Source organism: Oryctolagus cuniculus, chromosome 18 (assembly GCF_964237555.1).
Source record: "Oryctolagus cuniculus chromosome 18, mOryCun1.1, whole genome shotgun sequence".
In the NCBI taxonomy this organism is placed as follows: Eukaryota; Metazoa; Chordata; class Mammalia; order Lagomorpha; family Leporidae; genus Oryctolagus; species Oryctolagus cuniculus.
This window is the reverse complement of record NC_091449.1, coordinates 16,296,510-16,323,014: the sequence shown is the minus strand read 5'-3', so window position 1 is coordinate 16,323,014 and position 26,505 is coordinate 16,296,510. Positions and strand designations below refer to the sequence as shown.

Here is a 26,505-nt window from a genome sequence, read left to right as displayed (position 1 = left end):
CAGGTGTTTTCCTGCTCTGGGGTCTTGTCACTCCGCCTAAGCTTTCCTATTGCAGCCCTGACAAACTTCTACTGTACTGTCAGGTGAAGTCTGTCTCGGGACTTGTATGGGGAACCCGGGAGGCAGGGCCCAAGGCCGTTGCTCTTTCTCAGGTCTACCACCTCCTCCAGGAAGCCCTCCCAGGCCCTCTGTCAGGGCCTCTGGGCTCTCTGCCCTATGGTTAAAGCATCACTACTCTGGACTGTTTCTTGTGTAGTGACACACAGTGGCCGACGCTGGGTCTCCAGGAAGAAAAAAAAATGCCTTACCTACGAAGGAAGACTGAGACCCAACCACAAGGTTTCCAAGAAACGCTTGTCAGCCGCCCTCTCCTCCCCCCACCCCCGCAAGGATCAGCTCAACAGCAAAGGCACGCACTCGCGGTCGCCCACGTTCCTGGCTCGGCGCTTCGCCGGCTGCTGCCCCCACGCGGCCAGGTCCGGCTAGGGGTGGGGCCAGCGCAAGCCACGCCCCTCCCGGCGCCAGGGGCGGCCCCAGGTGCACCGAGGGCGGGGGAGCGGCCGCCCAGGTGTCTGCCATCTGCGCCTGCGCCCTGCACGCTCCGCCCCGCCAGGTGCGCCCCGCCTCCCGCCTGGCTGGCTAACTTCTAGCTGCTTCCAGGCGTCCGCCATTGGCTTTGGCGCCCCCCGAGTGTCTGGGCGTGCGGCGCGATTAGGGACCAGGGAGGGTCGCGGGGTGTCGTTGGGGGCGAGCGCGGAGAGGGCCGAAGCGGTCGCGCGCGCTTTCGGTTTCCAAGGTCCGAGAACGGGCCTTGCCAGTGGCTTGCCCACTCCGCGGACCCTCGGGGGGCGCCGGCACCTGAGCGCGCGGCCCTCCTCTGCGCGTGCGCGGACAGGGTCTTCGCGCACCTGATCGCGAGAGAGACCCCAACGGTCGCCGGCTTGAGGCCTCGTCTGGGCGTCCCGGGTGGAGCCGGTTATGGCGCAGCTGTGTGGGCCGAGGCGCTGCCGGGCGCTCCTCGCCCTGCTGGCATCGCTGCTGCTCTGCCGGGCCGAGGCGGCCGGCGGGGAGCGAAGCATCCACGGTGAGGACCCGGCGGGCGTCCCGCGGGGATGGGTGGCGGGGAGGCCGGAGGCGGGGTCCGAGGGGCGGGAGAGCTGCGGGGGGCGACAGTGTGGCGTCCCGGAGCGCGGTGGAGCCGTCGGAGGGGGCCCGGGGGAGGCCCGCGGGCTGCGGGGAGCAGGGGTCGCGGGCCGGGAAGGGGGCCCTTCGTGTGGCAGCGGGAGCCCGCGAAGCCGACCCGAAGACCGGATCAGGGGCCCTGGCGGCGGGGTTAGCGTCCGTGCCGGCCCCTTTGGGTGCTGGGCAGCGGCGTTCCGTGAAAGCGGTCTGGGTAGAGTGGGTGCCCAAGAAGAAAGGGGTTACCCAGCGGGAGCCGCACGGAGGAGGAGGAGGAGGAAGTTGGCTTCAGGGGCGAGGGTGAGGGTGGGCCCGAGCAGCTGGGCGTCTCCCTGTGCTAGGGCAACCTGAGCTGCCCCAGACTGGCACCAGCGGGTTCTGGGAACGGCTCTGGAAACAGGGATTCCTTGATCCCGCCGCACTTAGAGGGTCCCTGCTGTGTGTCGGCGGTCTGCGGGCAGACAAGCCAGGCTGCCGCATTCACAGCGCTTGGGTCCTAGTGGGAGAGGCAGGGCAAAGGACTGGGCCAGGGGATGCTTCAGCTCCGGTGGTCCCGGGAGCTCTCCCGCCAAGAGAGGAGAGCCGCGGGGCATCCTCGAGGATGGTGGAGCGCAGAGGCCTTGAAGCCCAACAAGCTTGGTTGTTTTTCCAGAAAAAGTCAGAGCCCCTGAGGCCGGAGCGGGAGTGGGGGGGCGGGAGGTGGGAGGAGTGGGCAGGAGCCACAGGGCTGGGGAGCGGAGAGGGGGAGAGAGCAGGAAGTGAGTCTAACTCTTGGGGGATGGTTAGCTTCCCTGTGCCTGAAGCAGGAAAAACAAGACCTGGTGGAGAGAATTCACTCCTGGGGCCCAGGAATCGGGGGCTGGGGGTGTTGACCCCTCTTGTGGTCTGAACTGGAATTGGGCGGCCCTTCTGCACTTTTTCGGTTGAAGTAATTTTCTTAAGTCTTATTTATCTGAAGGAGTGACAGAGAGAGAGAGAGGGAGACACAGAGCCAGGTCTTCCTTTCACTGGTCCACTCCCCATATGGCCCAAACAGCTGGGCCTGGACCAGGCCAAAGCCAGGAACCCGGGACCTAAGGACCTGGGCTGCCATCTGCTGCTTTGCAGGTGCGTTAGGTGGGAGCGGAGTTGGAAGTGGAGTAGATGGGAATTGGAGGGACAGTGGAGTATGGGCGGCTGGCGTTGCAAGCCCAGGCTTAGTCTGCTGCCCCAACGCCGGCTCCCAGCCGAGGCAGCTCTGTCGGGTGTACCTTCCAGGTCCCCGGCTGTGACTCCAGCTGGTGCTTGCCCTGAGCTAGCTAGCTTTATCCTTGGAAGCAGGGTGATGGTGACTCTGCAGGCCCCGTCTGTCCGCGGTGGCCCCTGGCTCTGTGTGCCTGGCGGGACCTCCTGACCTCTCGCCAGTACTGCTGTGTGGCTGGTGAAATTCTTATCTGAAGTGCTGTTTGTTGGAAGTCCGAACAGCTTAATCTGAGGCAAGAAACAGCTTTGACTTTTCCCCCTGTGCTGATTGCTGTGGTTTTCTGGCAGAGCAAGGTCAGCTAAGTGTGAGATGCTTCTCCAGCTGCGGGCTGCTGCACAGGTGCCGCCAGGCGAGTGCTGGAGAGAGAGAAGCAACCAGAGAATGTGTGCAGGGGACTTCGCAATGGTTGATCGAGGGATTCAATCCGAACACAGGCCCAGGGCCTGCAGGTGGCTGGGGTTGAGGTTCTGGGGAAATGCTCTAGGAAAACAGGGCACAGGGAGCGAGGTGCGGAAGGGCCTGGGTCTGTCTCGGTGTCTCCGGGAGGTGGGGGACAAGGCCACTGCAGGCAGGGAGGGCAGGGAACAGAGGCCAGCATCGTCCACCTAGGTGTGGAGCCGTGCGGCCTGTGGCAGTGTCTACAGCTGCATTTGGGGCTGGGAGGAGGGGTGGGAGACCTGGCTCAGCAGGTGGTGCCTGGGAGTGGGGAGGAGAGAGGATGGACAGACTGCGCTGCAGGAGGGGGCGCCTGGGGCTTGTCCTCTGGGGAGAGAGCCTCCCTTAGAGTCCGGGGCAGGAAGGGTCAGAGAAGGAGGCGGGCAAGCCACCGGTTCCAGTCCTGGCTGCTCCACTTCCAACCCTGCTCCCTGCTCATGCACCTGGGAAGGCAGCAGAAGATGCCCAAGTGCTTGGGCCCCTGCACCCATGTGGGAGACCCAGAAGTTCCAGGCTTTTGGCTTCAGCCTGGCTCAGCCCTGGCTGTTGTGGTCATCTGGGGAGCGATCCAGCAGATGGAAGAATCACTCTCTCTGTCACTCTGCCTTTCAATAAATGAATGAAAAAAAAATTTTTTTTTGATGGAAAGAATGTACAGGAAGAGATTGAGGAAGTGAGAGATGTTGCTGAAGATAGGTCTTGAGTCCGAGAGGGCCCAAGAGTTGGGAGAGGGAGATGGGCTGTTGGGGATGAACACCAGCTCAGGGCTGTGATAGCGTCCCCGGACGGTGTGAGCCAGTGTGGCCAAGGCTGCTTGCGGTGGACGGAGGGCAGGGTGGTTGGTGGCTGCCCTGGACACATGGGCTTGGCCCCTGGTGTCCTGACTCCAGGCAGCTGTGGAGGAGAGAGGGAGAACTGAGCTTGTGTTTGTGTTGGAAACTGTCCGTTCCCAGGAGGCCTCGCGCTGCCTTGATGTGACTTACAGTTTCTGGAATTGGGAATTTTTTAATGTAAAAATTTGGTTTTTGACTTTTCCTGAAAATTATGAAGATCTGGTGGAACCAGACCAGAACGCGGCAGCCTGTGTTGCCACGTAGCTTTCAAGGGTGGCTTGCCTCCCTGGACAGGACCTCTGTGTGTCCCCGTCCGTAGCGTGCCACTGGCCTCACTCGGTTCCGTTGCCTGCCTGCCCTGTCTCTGGGCCTTTGGGTTGTGACCCCCCCCACCTTAAGAATTTGTTTCATAGGGGCCAGCGCTGTGGGCTATGGCGTAGCAGGTTAAGGTGGAGTCCCATCTGGCTCCTGGCTTCTGGCTGGCCCAGCTCTAGCTGTTGTAGCCATCTGGGAAGTGAACCAGCAGGTGGAAGATATTCTGTCTCTCTCTCTCTCTCTCTCTCTCTCTGCCTTTCAAATAAATTAAAAAGAGTTTGCTTCATTTGGTAAAAGATGGGGATAGGTGCCACCTGTTGCACTGTGTGTGTGTCACTGCTATCCCAAGAACCCTTTTCCCGGTCATTGCAAAAATGCCCGATTTTTCCCTCTCTCCCCGAGGTGGTGAATCCCGGAGGAGCAATGCAAGGCCCAGTAATGTATTTTCTCTTCAGAGCAGAACTGCAAAAATTCCTTTAGGAGTGGTCAGGTGTGGCTCCTGCCGCCCGCAGCTCTGAGCCTGGCCTTGGGCATCCGGGCTTGTTAATGTTTACTTGGCGCCTGGTCCTTTGTGGATTGTTCTTGGGAATTTCCACTGGCGCCCGGACAGCATTCATTCCAGAACCTCTAGTACGCTTCCAGGCAGTCCTCCATCTGCATTCACCTGGGTTAATTATAGCTTCCCCAGAACCCTAACTAAGCGGATGACTCCCCGCATGGCTCTGGTCAGCTGGTTGGTCATCCTCTTTCCCTTCCTCCTCACGCCCGGAGGTCAGAGGTAATATAACAGGTCGAAGCCGGAGTTGGTGATGAGCGGGGGTGCTCCCAGGCAGCGTCTGCTGCTGTTCTGTCCCTGGTGGGGGCCACGCCTGCCCTACTTGCTGGCAGGACAGTTTGAGAGACCGATTGAGTCAGCACGTATGTGCTGAGTGCCCACCAAGTGCTGGGCACCATTTTTGGCTTTGAACCAGACAGCCCGCCCTCCCCCATTCGTGGCTGGTGGTCCGTGGGAAGAGGATCGTGTACGGCAAACCTGAACAGGAGTCTGTGGGCGAGTTTCAGAAAGTTCACGCAAAGCAGGTGTTTATCCTGGGGCCCCGGGGAGGCCTGGGTTGGCTTCCCAGCTCCAGCTCCTGACTCCAGCTTCCTGTCAGTGCAGGAAGGCAGCAGTGATGGCTGAGGTCACTGGGCTTCTGCCTCCCATGTGGGAGACCTGGGTTGTGTTCTTGTTCCTGGCGCCCCAGCCCCAGCGGGTGTTTGGCGAGTGAAGCAGGGGATGGGAGCGAGCTCTCTGGCGCTTGCTATCTGCCTCTCAAAAGAAAAAACTCCATGAATTTCAAAATTATTTATACCAAAACTTGATTCCATTTTTCCATGAAGTGGGTTTTTTTTTTTTTTTTTTTTTAAGATTTATTTATTTGAGAGGCTGAGTTAACAGAGGTCTTCCATCTGCTGGTTCATTCCCCAAATGGCCACAACAGCCAGAGCTGAGCCAGTTTGAAGCCAGGAGCCAGGAGCTTTATCTGGGTCTCCCACGTCAGGGCAGGGGCCCAAGCACTTGGGCCATCTTCTGCTTTCCCAGGCCACAGCAGAGCTGGATTGGCAGTGAAGTGGCACCTGTAAGGGATGCTGCCTCTGGAGGAGGAGGTGGCTTTGCCTACTATGCAGGCGCCAGGCCCTCCACGAACTTTTTGAAATGTCCTTGTCTGGTCGTCAGGGCTATGGAGAGAAGTACAGTGAGGGTTGGCGAGCCCAATCTGCAGCCATGGCCTTCTGAGACTCAAAAGAACGGGAGGACCTTGCCTTCAGTGCCCTGAGGGAGAGTGGCCCCTGCACCAGAAGCCAGCATTTGAGAGCTGGGCAGAGAAAGCCGACTTCTCTTTCACCCTGCCCCTTTCTCAGTTTACCTAGCTGCCATTCTGCTATTCCTGCCACGCCTGCTGGCTTCAGGTGGTTGGCCAGGCAGCCAAGCCTCTGTTTACTATGACCTGAGGCTGACGAAGGAGGACCTGTAAGGGATGATGGCCTGTGACTCATGGGGGTGGGGGAGAGCCCTGCAGGGGTCACACAAAATGACTTCATTAACCCCAGGTGGCGGCGCCTGCTGGGCACATGACTAACAAGGTGACCCCAGCAGCAGAGCATGGACTGTGGATGTCACAAGTGGTGTTTCCCAGGTGGTCTTTTATTTTATTTTATTTTATTTTATTTTTGATTTATATGATAGGTTCACTCTATCTATGTCTGGTTCAGTCCCCAGATGCCCAATTGGCTGGAGCTGGGCCAATCTGAAGCCAGGAGCCTCAGTGTCTCCCATGTGGGTGCAGGGGCACTTGGACCATTGTCCACTGCTTTCACAGACCATAAGCAGAGAGCTGGATCAGATAAGGAGCAGCTGGGACACGAACTGGTGCCAGTATGGGATGCTGGTGCCTCAGGCAGAGGCTTAGCCTACTGCACCACTGCGCTGGCCCCGAGAACCATCTCCTGTCTGTTGGTTCACTTCCTGAATGGCTCTGATAGCCAGAGCTGGGCTGATCCAGAGCCAAGAGCTTTTTCCTGGTCTCCACATGGGTACAGGGGCCTAAGTACTTGAGCCAGCTTCCACTGCTTTCTCAGATATATTAGCAGGGAGCTGGATCAGAAGTGGAGCAGCCAGGACTTGAACTGGCTCCCATATGGGATGCTGGCGCTGTAGACAGCAGCTTTACCCGCTATCCCGGGTGGTTTCTAACAGTATCCTTTTGGAAACTCCCTATGCAGAAAAATTGAAGCATGGATTCTAAGGCCCAGCAAATTTGGGCTTAATTAATGTGAAGTTTATTTGAAAGACGTTTTTATTGAAAGCTATTTTAGAAATGAGGACGAGAACTTAGATGTTGTACATACACACCAGTGTTTGAGGTGGAAACCAGTTATTTTCTGGGTCCTGGATTCATGGCTTCTGGAGCCCAAGAACTTTTTCTGAAAGGCAGAGTTAGAGTGGAGAGAGACAGACATCTTCCATCCACTGCTTCACTACTCAGATGGCTGCCACGGCTGGGGCTGGGCCAGGCTGAAGCCAGGAGCTTCTGCTGGGTCTCCTGTGTGCAGGGGCCCAAGCACTTGGGCCATCTGCCATCTTCTGCTTCTTTCTCAGGGGGCATTAGCAAGGAGCTGGCTCAGAAGTAGAGCGACCAGGACTTTAACTGGCACCCATATGGCATGCCTGCATCACAGGCAGTGGCTTAACCCTCTGCACCACAGCCCCAGTGCCGGAAGTCCCTCAGTTTTCCTACAGTATTTTGCTGCTGTCCCAAAGCCTGCCATTTACGGTCGAGGAGGGATGAGAAAATACTAGACGGTGTAATGCGACTTCCCAAAGGGTCCCTCTGCGTTTTTTCTGTCACATTAATGTCCTGGGGCTGTTAGGAAAAATAGGTCTAAAATGGCTGTTTGGATGGTGCTGAGAAAAAGGTTGAGAAACAATATCTAGGGAGAGGGCTGTTCGCTTCATCAGTGTCAGAAAATGATCCGTGATTTGCAAAAGGTTAAGAACCTGCAGATGTGAATGAACAGCAGGTGGTTCTGCGAAGGATGGGGACTGCTCGCTCCGGCCATGTTAGTCACAGCTGGCCGGGCTGGAGGGGGGGAGGTCAGGGCGGCAGCGGTGCTGTGCAGTGCTGCTGTGTGAGGAAACGCACACTTTTATATCTAAAGCAGCAGGGTTTATGAGTGCAATTTCAGTCGGTCTCGTGGTTCTAAGTGTTCTTTCCCCATAAATACCTGGGGATTATTTTAAAGCTTCTGATTTGCTTGTCCTAAAAGTGATGACATCCAGACACCTGGACCTAGAAGAGATAGGTAGTTAGCAGTTGTGTATACTGGGAACAGAAGCCCTCAATGTAGGCCTATCGCACTGACCAGAACAGATGGATTTATAGGTCGCCATTAAATAAGACAGTATAAAGTAAATACCAAGTTTGGCATTTGGCTTGGGAGAATTCAGAGGCCCAGCTTCCTCTCGGGTGTTCAGTGCCTCTTCTCTCACAGAGCTTTCCCGTCCTCGTTCTGCAGGGGCCAGGTACTAAAATCCAGGTGGGTATCTAAAGCGTGGTTTCTCCTACCCTAGGTGCTCTGCCTCCCTGGCCCCTGCCTTGTACTGGAGCGGTGCAGGATTAGGTATAGGATTTGATCTGCCTGGCACGTAGGCCTTGCCACTGTCTCACCCTGGGGGAGGTGAGGGTGCAGGTCGCCTGAAGCTTTGCAGGTGGTGCCGCTGGGTGGTTGGAGCATCAGTTTATCGTGAGCTTGTGCTAACCGTGTGTCCTGTTGGCCACCTTATTTGGTTGGACTTTTCAGTGAAACACGTCATCCTTTATCTTCATTCCACTGTCCTTGTGTTAGTCCAGTCTTCATAAAAATGCACTATCTACTATTTGTTAAAAGCTTTGTGCCAAAAATAGTTTTAAATGGTTTATTTTGGGGCGGGCGCTGTGGTGTGGAAGGCTGCGCCTCCTTCTGCAGTGGCGGCATCCTCTGTGAGTCCCAGCTGCTCCACTTCCCATCCAGCTCCCTGCTAATGCACCTGGGAAAGCAGCAGAGGATGGCCCAAGCGCCTGGGCCCCTGCACCCACACAGGAGACCAGGAAGGAGCTCCTGGCTTCGTATCAGCCCAGCTCCAGCTGTTGCAGTCATTTGGGGAATGAACCAGCAGATGGAAGATCTCTCTCTGTATCTCTGCCTTCAAATAAATAAGTAAATCTTTGTAAAAAAAATTATTTTATCTGAAAAGCAGAGTGACACAGAGGGATCTTCCAGCCACTGGTTCATTGCCCAAATGGCCCAACAGCCAGGGCTGGGCCAGGCGGAAGCCAGGAGTTTCATTCCGGTCTCTCACGGAGGTGGCAAAGGCTCAAGTACTTGGCCTATCTTCTGCTTTCCAAGGCCCATTCCCAATTCAGGGAGCTGGATTGGAACTGAGCAGCCAGGACTTGAACCTGCGCTCATAGGGGATGCCAGTATTGCAAATGGTGGCTTAGCCTGCTGCGCCACACTGGTGCCGTGCCAGATAATATTGAAGGCACTTAAAATGATTAAAATCCAAAACTCCTTTAATCTTCACAGCACTCTTATAATATTGGTACTCTGTCAGAGAACCCACCTCCTCTTTTTTTAAGATTGATTTTATTTATTTGAAAAGGCAAGAGTTACAGGACAGATCTATCTATTTTTTTTAATTAATTTATTTATTTGAAAGAGTTACAGAGGCAAAGAGAGAGGTCTTCCACCTACTGGTTCACTCCCCAATTAGCTGTAACGGCCGGAGCTGCGCCAATCTGGAACCAGGAGCTTCTTCCAGGTCTCCTACGTTGGTGCAGGGTCCAAGGGCTTGGACCATCTTCCACTGTTTTCCCAGGCCATAGCAGAGAGCTGGATTGGAAGTGGAGCAGTCAGGACTCGAACTGGTGCCCATATGGGATGCCAGCACTGCAGGCGGAGGCCGTCTCGCTCTGGGGTGGGCGGCCCACTCACAGGATTGCCCGTCTCCCCGGCATTGCCAGCTTTTCTCCCCAGCCCACGGATCATTCCCTCATCAGAGCTTGGCCTTCTCCGGGTCTCTAGAATCTGCATGCTTTTGGTTTTTGGATGAGCCAGACTTGGACGTGGGGTTTATTCCTCTTTGATGCACATGTTCTGTGAATGGGAATAAATGGGAAAAGAAGTCCAGGGAGGTAAGGACAAGTGCCCCAGGGGACGCCGGGCCTTCACAGGACCACCGCCCTGTCGTAGGTTGTCTTATCTGCCCCACGCACTGCTGCCTTGCGTCACTCACCTGTACCAAAGCCTGTGGACATTGCCGTTGAGACTTGCGTGGCTTCGAGACCTTTGAATGTAGGGTGTGACTGTCGTGTCTTATCTGTGTAATTTTCATTTCCACTCAAACGAGTCTTGTTGCTCCAGCCTGGACCTCCTGAAGGGCAGGGACCAGCATTCCCAGGGAGTGGGCCTACTGGACCCTGGACAGTTGCAGCCTGCACTGCTGCGGGCCTCAGGGTGACTTGGGGGCACACCCTTTCAGTCTAAAAGCTGTCTTGGTGCAGACAATAAATTGTATAGTCACCGTTGTTACACACGAGTTACCCACCAAACGTGTTACTTAGTGTTTGCTCAAGAGACTAGGCAGTTTAGTATATTCGGTTTTATTTACCACATAGTTGATATATTTTGTTTTAACTGAAAAAAATGTATGCAAACAAAAAGGACCATAATTCACCTCTGTGACCCTTTTTTATAGAAGGCTTTTATTTAGTAGATATAAATTTCACAAGTACAACTTTTGGATTGTAGCGGTCGCTGGGATGCATTCACAGGGTTGGAACACAGAAGCCGTTCTCAGTGCTGCGGATGACGAAGAGTGACTTGTGTGCACGTAGAGCGGCAGGGAGTATATGGGAAACCTTTGAGTTTTGTTGTGAACCCAGAGCTGCACTTTAAAATTTGGAAAAAAAAGAAAAAAGGAAAACCGTGGAAGCCTGTCAAAAGTAGAGCTGTGCGTGTGTCTGCGTTTTTTTTTTTGTTGTTTTTTTTTTTTTTAAGAATTATTTTATTTATTTGAAAGACAGAGTCACAGAAAGAGGTAGAGGTCTTCCATTCCGCTGGTTCACTCCCCAGATGACCACAATGGCCAGAGCTGTGCCAATCCGAAGCCAGGGGCCAGGAGCTTCTTCACTCTCCCACACGGATGCAGAGGCCCAAGGAGTTGGGCCATCTTCCACTGCTTTCCCCGGTCATAGCAGAGAGCTGGATCAGAAGTGGAGCAGCGGGACTAGAACCGGTGCCCATACGGGCTGCAGGCTGGGGCTATAACCCACTGTACCACGGCGCCTTTTTTTTTTTTTTTTTTTTTTTTTTTTTTTTTTGCCCATGTTCTTTGAAACTCTTGAATTGAGTGACTCTTAAGAGCTCTCTTTGTGGTATCTTTTTTTTTTTTTTTTAATAGATTTATTTATTGGGGCTGATGCGGTGGCTCAGTGGTTAAACCGCCATTTGCAGCATTAGGATCCCATATGGGTGCCAATTCAAGTCCCAGCTGCTCCACTTCCAATCCAGCTCACTGCCAATGTACCTGGAAAAGCAGCGAAAAATGGCCCACGTGCTTGGGCCCCTGCACCCATGTGCAGTTAGAGGGAGGGACAGATCTTCCGTTCACTGGTTCATTCCCTAGATGACTGCTTGGCCAGGCTGAAGCCAGGAGTCAGGAGCTTCTTTGGGGTCTCCCACATGGCTGGCAGGGCCCTAGTACTCGGGACATCTTCCGTTGCTTTTCCCAGGCCATTAGCAGGGAGTTAGACCCGAAGTGGAGCCGCCGGGACTCAAAGTGGATACGTGGGATACTGGCATCGTGGGCAGTGTGGAACAGCAGCTTTGCCAGCTGTTCCACAACACTGGCCCCTTGGCCCCCCACTTTTTCTTCTTGAAGATAGTTGAAAACAAAAGAATGCTTCATGACACCAAATTGTGTCATGAAGGCACAATTTTGTTTTCTCTTTTTAGATTTATTTACTTCAAAGGCAGTTAGAGAGGGAAAGACGGAGAGAGAGGTCTTCCATCTGCTGGTTCACTCTCCAGATGGCAGCAATGGCCAGAGATGGGCCAATTCAAAGCCAGGAGCCAGGAGCTTCTATCCAGCTCTCCCACGTGGGTGCAGGGGTGCAAGGGCTTGGGCCATCTTCTGCTTTCTCAGGCCACGGCAGAGAGCTGGATCAGAAGTGGAGCAGCCGGGACTCAAGTAGCACTCCTATGGCATGCCGGCACTGCAGGTGGCTGCTTAACCCACTGCGCCGCAGCGCCGGCCCGGGCACAGTTTTTGACATACATACACTTCCTTTACCACATTTGATTAAAGAACTTCAGGTCCTTAACATCAAGGTTCGTACTTGAGCTACAACAGTTTGCTAGCTGTGAGTCAGAGTTTCAGCTGCTAGCTCTTGTGTCCGCTGGTCGGCATGTAAACGACACTGGCGCAGGGTCCCACTGGCTCATGGGGCTTGGTCCTGCACGACTGCAGCTTGCCCACAGCAGAGCTTGTGGTTGTGCTGCTGCCCTCCTGTCTCCCCGTGATAAACTCTGCCAGTTCATGAAACTGGATGGCGGAGGGAACTGGTCCGAAAAGACAGTGCAGCCGGGGGAGGGGCGGATGGCGGCGCTGGGAGTGAGGTTGCAGGGGATCGTGAACAGCGCGGCTCCGGTCCGCTGATGCTGCTGCCATTTGAGAGCCTCTGGAAACGCAGCCAGGGCCGCTGGCTGAGGGCGTCCCAGAGGGGAGGCGTGTGGCTGTGGCACTGAAAGAGCCGAGGATAAGGTGTCAGAAGCTGACCCGAGTGCAGAGAAGCGTTTGGTGGTGGCTGCTGGGAGTGGCTTGGTGATGGTGCTCGCTCCGTGTCTAAGCAGGATGGGGAGGCGGCCACAGCTCAGTTCCAGCTCGGCTTGGTAGTTGTTTTGCAAAGAAATTGAACACTTTGATTTCTTTTAGGAGATTTATTTATGTGTTTGAAAGAGTAACAGAGAGGCCGGTGCTGTGGTGTAGCAGGTAAAGCTGCCACCTGCAGTGCCAGCATCCCATATGGGTGCCAGTTCTAGTCCCGGCTGCTCCACTTCCAACCCAGCTATCTGCTATGGCCTGGGAGAGCAGTAGAAGATGGCCTAAGTCCTTGGGCCTCTACACGGGCATGGGAGACCTGGAAGAAGCTCCTGGCTCCTGGCTTTGGTTCAGCTCAGCTCCAGTCATTGTGGCCATTTGGGGAGTGAACTAGTGGGTAAAGACCTCTCTCTCTTTCTCTGCTTCTGCCCCTCTGTAACTCTGACCTTCAAGTAAATAAATAAAATGTAAAGAAAAGAAAAAATAATAACAGATCTTCCACCTGCTGGTTCACTCCCCAAATGGCTGCAGTGACCGGGGCTGGGCCCAACCGAAGTCAGGAAGGAGCTTCTTCCGGGTCTCCTGTGGGTGCAGGGGCCAAGGACTTGGGCATCCTCTGCTGCTTTCCCAGACCATTGCAGAGAGCTGGATCGGAAGAGGAGCATCTGGGCTCAAACTGGTGCCCATATGGGATGCCGGCACTGCAGGCTGTGGCTCAGCCCGCTGTGCCACAGTGCCTGCCCTGTGAATGCTTTGACTCTCACTTTTTTTAATGTCTTAACTTAAAACGTACTAAATAAATAGGTGTTTTATATTTATAACCAACAGAGTTCTTCATGTTTTAACAGAAAAGTTGTCATTCTCCCTGTTGATTCCACGGTTGCTCTGTGCGATCTTGTGTTGTGCCCAGCAGCTGCTGCCTGTGCTCACTCTTGGCTCTTGATAGAAAAAAGTTGCTGGCTAAGCCCCGGGGAAGACGGGTGGTGGGAGTGACCGAGGGAGGCCCGGCTCGTGTGGTGCTCCAGGCTTTTCCAGCTGGGCCTTTGGTGAGGCAAGAAGCCCTGAGCTGCAGTTTTCGTGGGAGCAAACGTGTGTCAGGGACTAGAACCCTAGGAAAAGTATTTTGGCTTGCTTAAAAGTGCATTTACCGACCTGTGCTGTGGCATAGAGGGTTAGGCTGCTTCCTGCCGTGCCGGCATCCCATATGGGCACCGGTTTGAGTTCTGGCTGCTCCACTTCCAATCCAGCTCTCTGCTGTGGCCTGGGAAAGCAGCAGAGGATGGCCCAAGTGCTTGAGCCCCTGTACTTGTGGGAGACCAGAAGGAAGCTCCTGGCTCCTGGCTTCAACCTGGTCTAGCCCTGCCAATGTGGCCATCTGGGTAATGAGCCAGGGTGGAAGATCTCGGTTTCTCCTTCTCTCTCTCTAACTCTGCCTTTCAAATAAAAAAGGTTTTTTTTTGTTTTGTTTTGTTTTTTGTTTTTAAGTGCCTTTACTCTGAACAGGACATGAAATGAATAAAAGAAAATAAGTTCGAAGTGGATGTTAACTTGAAGGAGAGAGAAGGTGGGGTTGAAGTGAGGGGCATACAGAGATATGTAAGAATCTGTGATAGCTTAGTCCTTTAAAATGTGCGAATTGAGGGGTGGATGTGCACAGCAGTTTGGTCACTGCTCGAAATAGCCGCATCCACGTCGGAGTGCCTGCTTCCAGTCCTGGCCCCTCTGCTGCTGGTGAGCTGCCCGCTGTTGTGCACCCTGGGTGCAGTGGGTGATGGCTTCAGTCCTTGGGTCCTTGCTACCCAAAAGGGAAACCTGGCTTGAGTTCAGGCTCCTGGTTTTGACCTTGGCCCAGCACCAGCTGTTGCAGATATTTTGTTAGTGAATGAGCCAATGGAAGACCTCTCTGCCTCTCAAATAAGATGAAGATGAAATTTTTAAGTGTTAACTGTGGTCACTGTGGCACAACAGGCTAAGCCACTTGCTTGGGGTGTCTGCCTCCCACATTGAAGCACTGGTTCAAACCTTAGCTATTCTGCTTCTGATCCTGCTTTTTTTTTTTTTTTTTTTAAGATTTGTTTATTTTATTTTAAAAGCAGAATTAGAGAGAGAGAGAGAGATCTTTCATTGGCTGCTTTACTCCCCAAATGATTGCAACAGCTGGCATTGGGCCAATCTGAAGCCAGGGAGCCAGGAGCTTTTTCCAGATCTCCCCTGTGGGTGCAGGGGCCCAAGAACTTGCGTCATCTTCCACTGCTTTCTCAGACACATTAACAGAGAGCTGGATCCGAAGTGGAGCAGCCAGGAATTGAACTGCTGCCCATATGGGATGCTGGCGCTGCAGACTGAGGGTTAACCTGCTGCACCACTGCATTTGCCCCTGATCCCCCCCTCCCTTTTTTTAAGGTTGATTTATTTGAGAGGTAGAGTTACAGACAGTGAGAGGGAGAGACAGAGGGAAATATCTTCCATCCACTGGTTCACTTCCCAAATGGCTGCAACAGCTGGAGCTGCGCCGATCTGAATCCAGGAGCTTCTTCCAGGTCTCCCACTTGGGTGCAGGAACCCAAGGACTTGGGCCATCTTCTGCTGCTTTCCCAGGCCACAGCAGAGAGCTGGACTGGAATTCCGAGGAGCAGCCGGGACTCGGACTGGCGCCCATATGGGACACCGATGCCGCAGACAGAGGCTTAGGCTACTAAGCCACAGCACTGGCACCAGATCCTGCTTCTTAAAAACCTGCCTGGGAAGGCATGGAAAGGCCTGAGTACTTAACATGAGACCCAAATGGAATTCCTGGCTCTTGGTTTTTGCCAGGCCTAGCCCTGGGTGTTGTGGACATTTGGAAAGCGGCAGGTGGGAGGTCTGTCTCCTTTTCTGTCACTCTTCCTTTTAAATAAATAAATCTTTAGGAAAAAAACGTGTTTAATGTTAGAATTGGAAAAAGCTGAAGAGTAGATGCCCCGGCGTTATTGCCTGTACTTTCCGTACGTTTGAACTATGCCATTCAAGTGAACGCACTGCGGAGCAGGTGCAGCGGCAGCCGGGCATAGCTTAGGGAGTGCCTGGGGTCCGAGAGTGCGTAATGTCCTCGTGAGGAGGCGGCAGCAGGTGAGTCCAGCCGGCTGCCTACCGTGAGGCTGCGCGAGCCTCGGCTGGCGCCTGCACAGCCAGGGAAACCTGTTTCCCTGACTTCATTCCCGAAGACCAGTCCGCGCTCAGTTTTGCAACAGCTCATGTTCAGAACGCCTGCCAGGAGTCTGTCAGTTGGGTTCGTTTTTCAGAGAATGTGTGAGTTTTTTACCACTTCTGACGGGATTCCAGAGTATGTTACCGTTCCCTGTCAGGGAGAGTTCCCCTTCTGCTTCATGAATTCTCCAGTATACCCAAATATGGCTTCCTTCAGTTCACCTGTCTCGGTTACTTGCGATTTGGACACATTTAGACAAAGTGATTTTGCCTTAGCAATTGAGAGCACAGAAGTAGGACTTGAAACCTATCTGAAACATTTTTCACTGTTGCTTCCCAGTGCTATTCCAAGACCAATCATTTCTCGATTATTTTATCATCTCTTAATAGGATTGCTCATTGAGGAACAGCTTCCTGAAAATGGGTTCGGGCAGAGGTGCCTGGGCCGCGGCCTGTCCGTTAAGGGGGACTGAGCAGAGGCACACACAGGGCCCGGAGACTGAGGCAGGCCCTGCGAGTGTGGAATTTAGGCAATTCCGGGGCTCTGTGTTCCCGCTCAGGGCCGTTGATTCATGGTTTTTCTTTTGGTCAAGATTGGGGGGGGTCCTTGTGTTAGCACCTGGGCCCCCCCAAGACTCAGCGTCCTCATCTGAGAAGCAGGGTTGCTGCCACCCACTCTCGGTCCTGCTGTGGCCGTGGAAGCGCGTGTGCGATGTGCCTGCGGTGTGAGCCGTGGGGGCAGGGCTCTGCCTGTGGCTCAGCTGGGGGCTCTTGTCTCCTGGTGCTCCTGGTTTTGGTCTGGATCTGCCACAGTGCTCCAGTTGAGGAAGGTGACAGCCATGACAGCCACCTGAGTACCACAGAGCCACTGGCTTCCTGCAGAGGCTCCCTGCAGGACAGCGCCAGAAGTGTCGTGGCGGCGCTGCTGCGGCGTTGTCCCCCGAGAGGCGTAGGTGAGCAAGCGCAGTGCCCGATGGCGGCCTCGGCGCTCTGCACCCCTGCTGAGGAGGATCTGGTGGAGTTCGTGTGAAGAGAGCCAGGGCGCAGCTCCAGCCAGTTACTCTGCGACTTAGAAATCGTAGTCGAATTTGAGTAGAGAGAGGTTTGTCCTTTGTAATTTTCAGATACACATAAAAGAGTGGGAACAGTTCAGGAACCCCCAGGTACCATCAGCCAGCTTCAGCGGTACGTGTTCTGTCTTCCACGATTCCTGTCTTAGTCCACGTTCCTCAGGACGGATCTCACTGAGACAGCAGGGTGGCCCTCCTCTTCCCCCAGCCCAGCACATGTGACCCGCCATCTGCAGACAAAATGGCTTCCCAGGCCTGCAAGACTGGTCGGAGGCAACAGCAAGTGTGTGTACAGGAAGTGTGTCCGGGCAGGCCGTGAGCAGCTGGCTGGTGGCGCCCTGCCCAAGCTGTGTGCTGGCAGCTGCCTGGCAGGCACAGCCAGCTTGCCTTGGTCCGGACAGCCTGCTGTGTGTGCACTTGCTGTCTGGGGTGCTGTGTGGGTGAACAGGCCACTCCGTCTGCCAAGGGTCGGTTTGCTCAGTGTAGACGAGTCAGCAATGCCGTGGTTCCGTGTGTCTCGAGGGCTCTGTTAGCTGCGGTCAGCATGCCCGCTGGTGCTGATCAGACACTGGAAAGATGCGCGCCAGGTCTGGGCAGTGCCACGGTGGATTCATCAAGGTGACGGCCACCCAGGCCTTGACGGGCTGTTTTCTCTTGCTCTTCCCATGTGCTGAGGCTCCGCACCCCATGCAGAGCGTGTATCTGGCTGTGAGAAGCTAGCCCCCCGCTTCATTCTGCGGTGTGGGCGCTGCTGGTTCCTCTAGCTGACCTGGGCTGCGTCAGGCTCTCCCTCGGGTTTTTCTTTGTTGTGGTTGTGCTGTAGTTCACCTGTTGACGATGTATAAGTCCTCTCTGTGACCAGAGTGACCCAGGGCCCCAACAGAGCTGCCCTGCCTCTGTGGCCCTGGAGAACCCCTGCCTTGATGATGTTTGTGGGGCCAGAGCGAGGCCCTGGGGGGTCCTCCTTGTCTGGTCTTGTTGGTGGCAGCTGTGTGGGCTGGGCAGAAGCATGCACCAGGGGACTCCTGCTGGTCTGCTCTGGGACCTTTGGCTCACCAGGAATACCTGCTGCACGTGTCCTCCCAGCTGGTTCTGCTGAATGTGTTACAGGCAGAAGGTACTCCTGGGTTCTAAAATTTACCATTAAATCGCTCATTTTAAGTATAAGATTTGGGGCCAGTGCAGTAGCATCCTGGGTAAAGCAGCCATCTGCACTGCTGGCATCCCACGTGGGCACCAGTTGGAATCCCAGCTACACCACTTCAGTCCAGCTCCCTGCTAATGTACCTGGGAAAGCAATGAAAGATGGCCCAAGTCCTGGGCCCTTGTACCTATATGGGAGACTCGGAAGAAGCTCCTGGCTTTGGCCTGGCCCAGACCTGGCCATTGCAGCCATTTGGGGAATGAACCAGGAGGTAGAAAATCTCTCTCTCTCTTTTTTTTTTTTTTTTTTTTTTTTTTTGACAGGCAGAGTGGACAGTGAGAGAGAGAGACAGAGAGAAAGGTCTTCCTTTGCCGTTGGTTCACCCTCCAATGGCCGCCGCGGCCAGCACGCTGCAGCCGGCGCACCGCGCTGATCCGATGGTGGGAGCCAGGAGCCAGGTGCTTTTCCTGGTCTCCCATGGGGTGCAGGGCCCAAGCACCTGGGCCATCCTCCACTGCACTCCCTGGCCACAGCAGAGAGCTGGCCTGGAAGAGGGGCAACCGGGACAGAATCCGGCGCCCCGACCGGGACTAGAACCCGGTGTGCCGGCGCCGCAAGGCAGAGGATTAGCCTAGTGAGCCGCGGCGCCGGCCCGAAAATCTCTCTTTCTCTCTGCCTCTACCTCTCTGTAACTCTGCCTTTCAAATAAATAAATCTTTTTTAAAAGATAAGATCCAGAGACATTTGTGCAACCGCCACCACCGTCCAATTCTAGAGCATTTCCATCCCCCAAAGGTCCTGGTGCCCACCCCACCCCAGCACCATGCAGCGCCTGTCTGCGTCCTGCCTCTGTTGGTTTGCCTTTTCTGAATAGAATTGGTTTCATTCAAATGAAAGGTTCAGATAAATGGCTTTTTAATGAAGATTGATTGATCGTTACTAAAGCAAAGTAACAGAGAGAAAGGGAGCTCTTATATCTGCTGGTTCCCTCCCCAAATGCCTGCAACAGCCCAGGCTGAGCCAGCCGGGAGCCAGGAGTCTGGAGCCCCTCTGGGTCCCACAGGTGGGTGGCAGGGGTGCTGTCACCTGCTGCGTCCCACGATGCACATTAGCAGGAAGCCGGATCGGCAGTGGAGCCGGGACTGGAAGCAGGCTCTCAGAGGGGTGTGGGCATCCTAAGTGGCGCCCTCACTGCTGCGCCAGGTGCCGCCCTGAGCGTCCACTCCTCGGGTCCTCCAGGAAGGGCCTCAGTTGGTGCAGATGACACCTCTAGCACATGTTCATCTTTAGCTTTCTTTTTTTTTTTTTTTAAGATTTATTTATTTATTTGAAAGTCAGAGTTACACAGAGAAAGGAGAGGCAGAGAGAGAGAGAGGTCTCCCATCCACTGATTCACTCCCCAGTGGGCTGCAACGGCCAGAGCTGTACTGATCTGAAGCCGTGAGCCAGGAGCCTCCTCCGGGTCCCCCATGCAGGCACAGGGGTCCTAGGACTTGGGCTATCTTCCACTGCTTTCCCAGGCCTCCACAGAGAGCCGGATCAGAAGCAGAACAGCTGGGACCCGAACCAGCGCCCACTGGGATGCCGGCACTGCAGGTGGCGGCTCCCCCTGCCATGCCACAACCCCGGCCCCTCATCTGTAGCTTTTTAAGACAGTGCACCGACCTTAGTCTCGTGTAGGCCGTCTGGCTGGGATTTTGTAATACTCTTTTGTTTCCCTTTTCTCAGAATAAGGAAATCCCAGGCCAGTGTGTAGATGGGCGCCGTCCTGGAGTGGAGCAGGCATACTGAGCTGCCTGTGGCCTGGGTGTGAGTGGGGAACTGGAGTCAGGGGCTGCTTCCCGGGGCTTTTGTAGGGATTTCAGGGTGAAGTGGCCTGGGAGGACAGGGGGCAGCCTGCAGGGTCCCGGCATCTGCTGTGCCTCTCACAGTCACACCTCTGGGCAGAGGTGTCCGTCTTCGCTCAAGGGACAGGGACAGAAGCAGTGGCAGGTACAGTACAGCCGGCGGCGGGGCTGGCGTGTCTGTCAGGAGGAAGGAATCGCCGCAGCCAGGGCCCCGTGGCTCTAGGGAACTTCTCAGAGGACCTGGGAAATGGTGAGGCCCTCCCTGGTCAGGACTGCCCCACACTCACAGTTCTGCCTGTGTTTCAGACTTGTGCCGCGCTTCGCAGGAGGTGGGGCGATGCCGGGCCTCCATCCCCCGGTGGTGGTACAACGCCACCGCCGGGTCCTGCCAGCAGTTTGTGTATGGTGGCTGTGAGGGGAACGACAATAACTACCAGAGCGAGGAGGAGTGTCTCGAGAGGTGCGCTGGCGTCACAGGTGAGCGCGTCTCGGAACTCTGTGCTGTCCAGAGGCGGGCTGTCCGCTGCACGTGTGCGCCTTCTGTCCCATGCTGGTCTCCATGGCCGCACTCAGGCCAGGCCGCCGCCTTGCTCCCTGGGTGCTTGGGGTTTTCTCCTCTGGGACAGATGACCTGAGAAGCCCACTCAGCCAGGTGAGGAGTCGCCTTCCAGCGGGAATGGGTGTCCTGGCATGCAGCCTGCTCGCGGCCCTCACCGACAGGGGCTCTGTGGGATCAGCCGTGCCCGGAACCAGCAGGAGCCCCAGCAGTGGGCCTGGCTCCACGGGAGCTGGGGCAAGGAGAGGAGGCCCTCTGGGGCCTGCTCATGCACTCGATCCCGAGAGCTGGGGCTTTGGTGCCCAGATCCTCTTGGGAAGCTCATGAGGGCGCTCTCCCGACGTGAGTGCGATTTCCGGCTCTCTTCCTGACACCCTGGTGCTGGGCCCCTGGCGCGCTCCGCACGCTGCTGGCAGCTGTGAGCCCTGCACGTACCCCCCCCACAGCCTGCTGTCTGCACTCGCTGGGATCGCTCTCGGCTTTGAGCTGTGCACACAGAGAGCAGAGAAGCTGTGACGGAGGAGAAAACGGGGATGGCCCTGGCTGGACCCCAGGGTGAGGCCCACAGCACTGTGCCCCGAGCTGGGGCAGCTTCAGGTCATCACGGCAGGGCCTTCCCCTTGCGGGGTGACGGCAGCCCCGCTGGACGGGGACTGAGGGAAGGGTGCGTGGTGTTTCCGTGTCACCAGCTGTGAGGATTTTGCCGCCTCTCCTGTGCGCTCCCCATGAGGCGCCAAGTAGCGCAGACACCTGCCCGGGCTCAGGGCGGGACAGCTGAACACGGCAGAGGCGCTGGGCGCCGAGGCAGACTGCCGCCCGGAGCCGGGAGGTGCTCACCTTGAGGGCCACGCAAGCCCGTTTGTCTGCCTCAGCGCTGCTCCCGCGCGTCCGTGGGGAGAACAAGTGCCTGAGCAGCCGTCGCTGCAGTCCTTGGCTGGCGCCTTCTGCCTGGGCAGGCGAGCTCTGTGGGGAGCCAGGGAGCGAGGATGGCAGTGCATGAATCCATGCCGGAAGCCGGAACCGCCCAGGGTCCAGACACTCCCGTCCCTGGGCCTGCGCCTTTTCTCCTCCGAGCCAGCCTCTTGGCAGGGGCAGAACAAGAGGAGCTGCCTGCAAGGGGACTGTTAACGTCAGGTTAGGCCAGCCCGGGCTGGTCCCTGGGACCAGTGAGGGGCCCTGAGTCAGGGTTCCCTCCCTTCCTGGCTGGCTGGTCTCTCCACCCCTGTTTAACTTGTGGGGCTGGGAGGGGTCAGTGAACTGACCACGCTGTCCACTGTGAAGTGTATTGTCCAGGAATAGTCAGTGCATTCTCACGTGCACCCCTTAGCTTTTTTAATTCTGTGGATGAGTAGATACAATTAGATTATTTGACCTGCAAGTCTGTTTTGATTCCCTTCTGGTTGATTTTTTTTTAAATAGTTATTTATTTATTTGAAAGGCAGACTTAGAGAGAGAGAGACATCTTCCCCTATCTGCTGGTTCATTCCCCCAAATGGCTACAGTGGCCAGAGCTGAGCCAATCTGAAGCCAGGAGCTTCTTCTGGGTCTCCCATGTGGGTGCAGGGGTCCAACCACTTGGGCCATCCTCCACTGCTTTCCCAGGCCACCAGCAAGGAGCTAGATTGGAAGTGGAGCAGCTAGGACTTGAACTGGTGCTCAGAGGGGATGCTGGCATGGCAGGCAGCGGCTTAACCCACTGCACCTCAGCACTGGTCCCCTTCCAGTGAGCTTCAAGTTTGATCCTCAGAGGCCATCCTGGTTCCGTATCTCTGAGTGTGGCAGGCATGCTGTGGTCTAGTCTGCCTTGAAGGCCCCAGGTAAAGCAGAAATGGGAGTGGCCATGAGAGGCACAGCTGCTCCGAGACCGCATTCAGAGTTTTCATTGGGCGGTCTCGGGACGGCTGTGCTCACTGTGTGGTTTGTTTATCCCCTTGCAGAAAATCCCAGTGATGAGGAGGCCACCAGCAGGAATGGAGCTGACGTCTCTGTCCCGAGTGGTAGGTTCTTGACAAGGGCCCATGATGGTGGAATGAGGCCCCACGTGTGGTAGGGGGAGGCCACTTGGGAGTTTGGGATTGCAAAAGCCTCCTACCTCCTGCTTCTGTGCCCTGAGACGCAGCAGGCTAAGCCCAGGCCCCCAGCCTCCACCTCCAGCTTTCCTCTGTGGAGGGGTTCTCTGGGGCTCAGGCCCCCACCCTGCCCTCTGGGCTGCTGGCTGCGCTTGCGCTCCACCCCCCCCCCCCCATTCCGCCTCCTCTGCTCCTCGTTGTCACTGCTGTCTCCTCCCTGCTCCATGGCCGGCCTTGATTGCGCTCTGTGTCAGCTTGCTTTGTAGTGCTGGTGGCAGCCGCCCCTGCCTCCTTTATGCTTAAAGGACTCTGCATCGGGAGCCTGGGGTGAGTGGTCCCGATGCAAGTAGCGTACATACCCTGAGGGGCCAGCCCGGCTCTCCCAAAGGCCGTCCCCGGGGTGCGGGTCCTGCCAGGCCAGTGGGACAGACCGCAAGGGCACAGACACCAGCACCCCTACAGCAGGCCGAGGTCGGTGGCTGTCGGGATGCTTCAGAGTCCGGCTGGAATGACTTCGGTTCAGCCCAGCCAGGAGCTGTGTGACTGTCCCGGCCTTGCTTTGCCTGGGTCCGCGTTTACTCCCTGGCGGGGCGCTCTCAGCTCACCCAGAGCACCTGGGGAGGGGTGGGAGAGAGCCTCCCCGTGCAGCCGTGTGCCGTGTGCGTGCCCGCCTCCTGACGCACGTGTTTGTGTTTCAGTTTCCAGGAGGCAGGATTCGGACGACGCCTCTGGTGATGGCTTCAGCTATGAAGGTATATAGCTCCGGAACTTTCTCTGTGGGCGCTAGGCAGGGCTTCGGGGCGGCTCCCTGGGGCCGAAGTTGGGTGGCAGAGTGCTGTTCTGGTGTCCCCTCACCAGCTCTGGCTGAGGGCTGTGTGGAGTGAGGGTCCCAGGACAGAGCCCCCGGAGTCCAGTGCATGCAACGTGCCGAGAGCCGTGCTGGCACACAGCGATGTGTCAGAGGGTGGAGAGCAAACTGCCAGGTGCTTGGGCCGTGTCTGGCCGACAGCCTCTACCAGACGGCGGCCCCTCCGCTGGCCACCAGCCCTCTCCTGGGTCCTGCTGATCTCTTCCCGGGGCTCCCTTTCCCTTACTCCCTTTAGAATACTGCACTGCCAAGGCAGTCACCGGGCCCTGCCGTGCGGCCTTCCCGCGCTGGTACTTCGATGCTGAGAAGAACTCCTGCGACAAGTTCATCTACGGAGGCTGCCGTGGCAACAAGAACAGCTACCCGTCCCAGGAGGCGTGCATGGGCCGCTGCTTCGGTGAGCCCCCCGCCCCGGGATGCCTGGCTTTGGGACCCCGCTGGGCTGGTGGCCTCCGCCCCCAGAGTGGGTAGGGGCCCTCGGGAGGAGCTCCCTGGTGGGTGCGGGCCCCACGGCCGAGCCTTCCTGGTCGATGCAGCTCTGTGCTCACCTCAGCTGTGTGTTCTCTTGCAGGCAAGCAGGGGTACCCTGCCCTGCCCACTAGCAGTAAAGGTGAGTGGCCCTGCCCCCCCCCCCGACCCCTGCCCCTGCCCCTGCCGGCCTCGCCAGAGCTCGCTGCAAGCCCCGCTGCGCTGCTGTAGCTCAGGTTCTCCCAGACACGTTGCCTTTCACTAACACATCTTTTAGGTGGAAAAAATTTCTACACAAGACTGGGAAGGCACTTGGAACACATGGGGGTGTTTGTCCCGCCCAGCAGTGTACACAGCGGGGGCAGGGAGTGAGTCAGACACACAAGGCCGTCCCATCCTGCAGCTGGGGCGGGGTAGGGGATCTGGGGATCTGTCGCCCACAGGCCTGAGGCTGGCCCCGAGCTAGGCTGGGGCTCTGCAGCATGGGGTGGGGGTGGGAAGGGTCTTCACAGGTGACAGGAGGGGGCCATATGAGCTACGGACCAGTGCTGTTGTCCCCAAGCAGTCTGGCCTGACGGGGAGGCTGGCGTCCTCCCGCCTCTGTCTCTGAGGCTGAGTTGTGGACGTGGGTTGGCACAGAGGACCTGCCACACCGGTTTGGCCTCCTCTTGACCTGTTTCTGAGCCAAGACTTGGCCTGCAAGGCTGCCCCCTCGTGAGTGCGGGGACAGTGTCCCCGGCAGGGGCGGGGGGAGGAATGCCTGGAAGGGGCCTGGTGTGGGGCTCGGCCTCAGCCCCACCTGGGAATACAGCACCTTGAGCTGCCTGGTGGGACGGACTGGGGCAATTAGGAGCAAGACGGATCCTCCCGGCGCTGCCCCGCCAGGCTTCATTCCACAGGCGGCCGTCTCAACAGACACACACACACACACACACACACACACACACAGGCACTGCGTGACACACACATAAATACAGGCACCGTGTGAGACACACACCCACACTCAGAGGCACTGCGTCAGACACACACACACACACACTCACACCGGCACTGCCCTCCCCCAGGCTTCATTCCACAGGCGGCCGTCTCAACGGACACACACACACACACACACACAGGCACTGCGTGAGACACACACACACATAGGCACTGCGTGACACACACGTAAATACACACAGGCACCGTGTGAGACACACACGCACACCGGCGCTGCCCTCCCCCAGGCTTCATTCCACAGGCGGCCGTCTCACACACACACACACACACCACACCCCACCACCTGCAGGTCACATGTGTCTTTATTGCAGCCCTGGGTGTATGCGAACACAGCCATCGGGGTTGGGGTCTACGTTCGCCCAAGAGGGGAGTGGTTTTCACACCTGCTGGCCTCTGACTGCTCTGCAGGCTGCCCCGGGCGGTGGCGGGGGCTGCACAGGACTGGCGGGCTTCTGATTAAAATGAACACAGGCCGCTGCTCTGTGCACCTAGCACAGGGGCTCCGGCGGACCCGGCCATGCCACCGTGGCCTCACGCGCCCCTCTCGCCCACAGTGGTGGTCCTGGCGGGGCAGTTCATCATGGTCCTGATCCTCCTCCTGGGAGCCTCTGTGGTCTGCCTGATCCGGGTGGCGCGGAAGAGGCAGGAGCGCGCCCTGCGCACTGTCTGGAGCTCCGCGGACGACAAGGAGCACCTGGTGAAGAGCACGGGCGTCCTGTGAGCGCCCGAGCCGGCGCGGGGCGGACTGTGTGTCCCGACAGAGCCGTGCGAGCGGCGTGCTCTGCGCTGCTCGCCCGTGGCTCCGAGTCCCTGGCAGGCGGTCTGGCGGCGGCCAGTCGTGTCCTTGTCCGCGTCCTGTCTTTCCTCCAGGGGTGGTGGCCTTGGCTCGCGTTGACTCCCGTTGTCTCCTTTCCCATCACAGACGTGATGTTTTCATAGCTGCTTCATTTGTGTGATTCATGTTTTTTTAAGTAAGCAAAAGCTGAGGGTTTTTTTTTATTAGGATTCTGAAAGGAAGAAAATAAATTTAATTAAAAGGGCCTATCCTTTAAAATAAATTCCTTTCAACACGCGCTTTAGGTTGCTCTGTGAGACTGCTCATTTCAGCTCCGCCAGAATCGTCACAGGGCACTGGGGTGCCCATCGGAGAAGCAGGCCCGCAGGACGTGCTCCGCGGCGAGGCGGAGTCCATGCGACTGAGCGCCGGGGACGCTTCAGCGGCCGGCACCCGCCCTGCACGTGGTGAACTCTGGTGCGCGCTCACCTGTTTCTAAAAATCCTGACCACCACCACTGAGTGGACTTGACTTATTTATTTGGGAGGTGGAGAGATGTACAGAAACCGAGCGAACTCACATCTGGTTCATGTCCCGGATACCCACAGCGGCAGGCCTGGCCCAGGCTGTGACCGGGAGCCAGGACCTCAATCCAGGAGTCTCATGTGCGAGGCAGGGACTCGGATTTTGAGCCCCTCCCAGGGTGCACAGGAGCAGAAAGCTGGACTGAGTCGCTGGAGCCAGGGGTCGAACGCCGGTGCTCTGCTGTGAGATGGCTGAACACCTGCCCGTGCTGAGCGTGGCCACGCCACTGCCGGCTGGCTCAGTTGGGTGGTCTTGCCCCTGGAGCTCTCACCCAGGCCATCTCTCGGGGTTTGCAGCAAGCAGCGTGGCACAACGTGGCAGGTCCCGAGCCCACTGCGTGAGCACGTGTGCACCTCCTTGGTCTCTGCCCTCGTTTCACCCCCGTCCGACCCTTCGAGGGAAGGTTGAGGCTTCTGCCAGCATTTCTGAGACAGTGCCGGGCTGGCATCTCAGCCCATACATAAATAAAATAAATTAAAAAAAATAAAATAATGCCGATCTCAGACCCAGCAGCTGGGTGGAAGCCAAACTTGGG

The 26,505-nt window shown here is 56.6% G+C and overlaps 1 protein-coding gene across 2 annotated transcripts; it reads left to right on the top strand.

Moving 5' to 3' along the window:
* The first annotated feature begins 535 nt into the window (after positions 1–535).
* SPINT2 (serine peptidase inhibitor, Kunitz type 2) lies at positions 536–25,683 on the top strand. 2 transcript variants are annotated; one of them, XM_008257263.4, is made up of 7 exons: positions 536–1,084; positions 19,960–20,130; positions 22,147–22,206; positions 22,977–23,030; positions 23,382–23,543; positions 23,718–23,756; positions 25,165–25,683. In XM_008257263.4, the coding sequence occupies exons 1-7, from the start codon at positions 979–981 to the stop codon at positions 25,329–25,331; spliced, it is 759 nt and encodes a 252-aa protein (XP_008255485.3). In that variant the 5' UTR covers positions 536–978; the 3' UTR covers positions 25,332–25,683. The 2 variants fall into 2 exon arrangements, with proteins under 2 accessions (XP_008255485.3, XP_051702653.2); XM_051846693.2 differs by lacking the exon at positions 22,147–22,206 and having other exon boundaries at positions 604–1,084.
* The last annotated feature ends 822 nt before the right edge of the window (positions 25,684–26,505 follow it).